This window comes from Hibiscus syriacus, unplaced genomic scaffold, assembly GCF_006381635.1.
Source record: "Hibiscus syriacus cultivar Baekdansim isolate YM2019G1 unplaced genomic scaffold, ASM638163v2 tig00002878_pilon, whole genome shotgun sequence".
NCBI classification, from domain to species: Eukaryota; Viridiplantae; Streptophyta; class Magnoliopsida; order Malvales; family Malvaceae; genus Hibiscus; species Hibiscus syriacus.
In genome coordinates, this window is record NW_024061951.1 from 160,256 (window position 1) to 164,844 (window position 4,589).

At 36.2% G+C, this 4,589-nt stretch overlaps 1 protein-coding gene across 1 annotated transcript; it reads left to right on the forward strand.

Annotated features, from left to right (window-relative positions):
• Positions 1-2,470: 2,470 nt before the first annotated feature.
• LOC120160992 lies at positions 2,471-3,246 on the forward strand. Its single transcript, XM_039171303.1, has 2 exons — positions 2,471-2,713; positions 2,902-3,246. The coding sequence occupies exons 1-2, from the start codon at positions 2,471-2,473 to the stop codon at positions 3,118-3,120; spliced, it is 462 nt and encodes a 153-aa protein (XP_039027234.1). The 3' UTR covers positions 3,121-3,246.
• The last annotated feature ends 1,343 nt before the right edge of the window (positions 3,247-4,589 follow it).

Below are 4,589 nucleotides of genomic sequence, written 5' to 3' on the forward strand. Positions count from 1 at the left end.
TAAAGTTGAAATCTAATCTTGAGATAAATGTGGGTACGATATCCTTCGTCGTGAAGTTAAAATCGTGGATGGCCCCTTCGTCGTGAAGTTGAGCCTTGAATTGGATATCCTTTGTCGTGAAGTTGAAATCCAATCTTGAGTAAGTTGCTTCGAGTCCAATATCCTTCGCTGTGAAGTTGAAATTGACTCTGAATGAAATTAGAAAGTTGTTTGTTGACAAATGCTCCTTCGCTGTGAAGTTGAGCAACCACCATCAATTTCTGAATGTGATTTTGAATCGAGTATCTTTCGTCCTGAAGTTGAAACTGGACTCTAAAAGCTGCAAAAAATCATGTATGCTAAAAATGATAAATATGATGCTCTTAAGTATATCTAAGATGCATACAACATGAATTAGTTCTTGTTTTATCTCTTAAATGGAGCCTCATTCTCTGTCTGTTTGTTCCTGTATGTGGAGGAAATGCCTTCAGAAGGTCTGATTGTTTGCATCAGGATGTTAAATCCCCAAAGATGCCCCAATATTCGATGTTAAATCTCAAAATATGCCTCAACATTTGATGTTGAATCTTCAAATATGCCCTCTATTGCTTCAACACTGATTCTAAACACGAGCTTTATGTCTGAGAACCACATGTCAAATACCAAGATCCATTGTAGAGAGATTGTCTTGTTTGAAAAGTGTTTTTTCTTCTTCTTTTATTTTCAAAAGTTCTGAAAATATCAATTAGAAGAGATTCGAAAAATGTTTAATCAAAAGTTTTGAAAATATTGCCTCTTTCTCGGTTTTATAATTGAGACGAATCATAAAACTAGAGTTCATTGGACATCAAAGAATTAATTACACTGTTAATCCTTCAATAAATTTTAGCTATTTGACAAGTATCAAGATCAAAGCTATATTTGTGAAATGGTTAATGAAAAGATAAAAACAGTCTCAAGTTCTTGTGTCCGGTGAATGGTTTGGCCTTCTTATTTCTTTGATGTTCACTGATCTGATGAGGGTAGCTTGTATGCTCCTCTACTGTAAGTGTTTTCCGACTCCCAGCCTTCATGGTCGCGCTCGGATTGTGCGATGTCTTATCAAGGAATTTGTGTGATCGCCTCAGCTGCATCATTTTTATATTCGAGCCACCTTTTCATGTTTTCAACTCGAATCCTCCTTTGGTTTCAAAACGTCATCCAGAATTTACGTCTTGAACCCCCCTTTGTTATTTTCTCTATCATGCATTAAAGATTTTAGAAAACTTTTTGTAAATAAAAATTAATCCTGATGGGCGGGATGAAATCTGAAGATAGTCTCTTCTGTTTAAAAATCCATGTATGATTATAAGGGACTTTTAAGGCACGTAATGTAGGTCATGGTTCATGGTTATGAAAGAAAATGATAAATAGGCCCAAACAAGTGTCTTAGGGTATTGAACCAAGGATCAATTCATTCTGATACCTTCAATCCTGTCTTACCCAATTTGAATATGCTCGTATGTGTGTCTCTCTTGATGCTCTAAGATCTTCGAGTGAAGTGATTCTGGAATAATTGTGCTTGATCAATCTCATAGTTTGATGCTCTATGTGTCATTTGAGTCGATTCTCGTCCCTTTTTTTGCTTTTTCTTTTTATTTTTTTTTATTTTTTTGTTTCTTTTTTTAATTGGATCCTCGCACTTGGCATTTGGTTCACCTTTTGATATCTCCTCTGATTTGATGTCTTCACTCATGTGAGCAGATTTCTTCCACCTTGCCCACCAGTGTGGGGGTGATCCTTAATTAGGGTTGAATCAGAAGAAAAAATATTATAGGCTCAAAAAGGGACGACAAGGGATAAATATATATACATTTATGGATAAATGAAACAAAACCGTTCATCATCTCATACACAAAAGTCTTCGCAGAAGATGTATCCCCAGGGGGATAGATTTTCAGGATTAATTTTATTCACATGAAAAATGTAATTAATGCATGATAGAATTATTTCGAATTAATTCTCCTTTCTACTTCTTGTTCCCAACATGCCTCAATTGTACAAGCTCGTCTTTAGAAAATTGATGTGCGATGCCCCAAGTTGTGTCTTATAGTAAGAAGGTTCATGTTCAAGTGAACATCTTGTACCTAATGTCTTAGGTTTTATTGGTAAACAATGTTGGGTTTACATCTAAAAGGACGATGATGTGACTTTATTGACTCAAAGGTATCGGTATGACTCTCCATGGATTATTCTGGGTAAAGAATCGAGGGATTTTTTTTAATCGGGATAAGAAAGGTCTGATCTTGTCATATGTCAAAAATCTATAATTCTTGAAGAATTAAAAGAATCCTTAATTCATTTAATATTCGAAGAACTAAAGATTAAAATTTACTTAATTATTCCTCCTTATAATGTAGCATAAGCTCAGCCGTTTAAAAGATTAAACAAATATGAAAGATCAAAAACGTGTTCAAACAAAACAATGCTCTCAGTGCAAATAGTAGATACAATGTCCCTTTCTTCAATTATCCATGCCCCTGAATCTATCAGGTTTTGGATCTTGCGCTTCAACCCCTCACAATTCTCAGAGGAATGTACAGAGCTTCCTATGTTGTACTTGTACACCGCTTCAACATCATGTTTCAACATCATCCTTAAAGAAAGAACTTTAAAGGACCAGATGGAAAAGGATCCTACAGAAGTCATACGCAAAGCTGTGCTACGCATGCTTCCTAGAAACAAATTGCGGGATGTAAGTATTTTGAACCTGATTAGACTATGACCTGTGTTTACCTGCAAACAAGCTGTGCTACGCATGCTTCCTAGAAACAGACTTCTGCTTTGTGATGTTCAGATTCTCATGTTAATTCAGTTAGTCCATTTTTTAAAAAAAAATGGTTTGCCATGGTTTGGATTTCTGATTGCTTCTAATGAATGCAGGATAGAGATCGAAAATTGAGGATTTTTGCTGATAGTGAGCACCCCTTTGGTGATAGGCCCGTTGAACCATATGTGATGCCTCCCCGAAAAGTACGAGAAATGAGGCCTCGTGCAAGAAGAGCCCTGATTCGAGCTCAAAAGAAAGCTGAGGAGCAAGAGCAAGGTGGCAGCCAAAGAAAAGGCAGGAAGAAGGAAGCCAAAACAGAAGTAGCAGCATGAAGGGTGATTGATCTCATCCCCTCCCCAGATATCCAGTGTTTTTCCTGTTCAAAGGAAGAACAGGAACTGCAGATTTCATTAGAATAATTGTCTTTGTTTACAGGTTTGCAAAGTTTCTTTCTCGCCCAAACATAGCTATTATAGTTTTGCTTTTTGAGGTTCTAATATTCAGGCGCAGCAAAACCCCCGTAGTCCGAACTCCTTTTAATGTGTGTTAAGCTATTTCTTTGCTGTTAGTACTACTCGCTTAGCGTATGTTTATATACTATTTGATTTGATATCCACTGCACTGGCATGTGTGATTTTGGAACTTCCTTGGCATCATTTTGCATGCTTTATTTTGGTTAAAAACATCCGTGCTGTTTGAGCTATCGGTTTATATTGGGTGACAAAAATAAGTGTCCTAATAGTTGGATTAGTTTACCCATGCTTTTTTCTTTTTCATTTAAAATCTATTACCTTGTAATGAACGTATCCTAAGGTGGCGTTTGGTTTGCTAGAATCCCTTGAAATTAGAGGGAATTGGAATCTAATTCCACCACTTTCTCATGTTTAGTTCAAGTTTTCAAAGGGGGAATTGAAATTCAATTCTATCAAGGAAGGGAAAGTAAATTCCATCCATAACATGATGGAATTGAAATCCTTTGGAGGAGGGAATGTGAAATTTGACCATACTACCCTCATCAATCTTTTAGTATTCGGGTCGGATTTTTTTTAAAAAAATCGGGATTGGGTCAGATTTTTAAAAAAAAAATTCATGTTCGGGTCAGGTTGGGTTTTTTTAAGTTTGATATTCGGGTTGGGTCGGTTTTTTTAAGTGTGATATTCCGGTCGGGGTCGGGTCGGGTCGGTTTTTTAAGTTTGATATTCGGGTAGGGTCGGGTTTTTTTAAGTGTGATATTCGGGTCGAGATTTTTTAAGTGTGATATTCGGGTCGGGTCGGGTTTTTTTAAGTGTGATATTCAGTTCGGGTTTAGGATGAAAAATACCCGACCCGACCCGAAAAATATACAATTTTTTAAAGAGTGATATTCGGGTCGGGTTCGGGTTTTTTACTATTTTGAGTCGGGTCGGTTCGGGTTTCTAATTCATATATTCGGGTCAGGTCGGGTGAAACTTTATTTTGGTCAGATCGGGTCTTGGGTGGAGGTTCCCTTGTTCTCGGGTCGGGTCGGGTGGACCACCAACCCGACCCATGGCCATCCCTAATTAAGATGATTTTAACTTATGATGTTTACTAGTATGATTTTTATAATTTATTAAAATAAATAATCAATCAATCAAATGAAAGTTTAATATTTTTAAATTTTTATAATATATTGTTACATGTAAGTTATAAAACAAACTAAAATTAAGTAAAAAAAGAAGAAGGGTAATTCTGTCATTTTACATTACTGAAATCAAATTCATTTAACATGTCTGCGAACCAAACAATATATGGAATTGGATTCCAATTCAATTTTCTGCCA

Bases quoted from the DNA above. Each gene is read 5' to 3' on its own strand.
- LOC120160992 (XM_039171303.1), top strand. From the start codon at position 2,471: ATGTCCCTTTCTTCAATTATCCATGCCCCTGAATCTATCAGGTTTTGG. The intron at 2,714-2,901 runs GTAAGTATTTTG...TAATGAATGCAG, and splicing joins CTAGAAACAAATTGCGGGAT to GATAGAGATCGAAAATTGAG.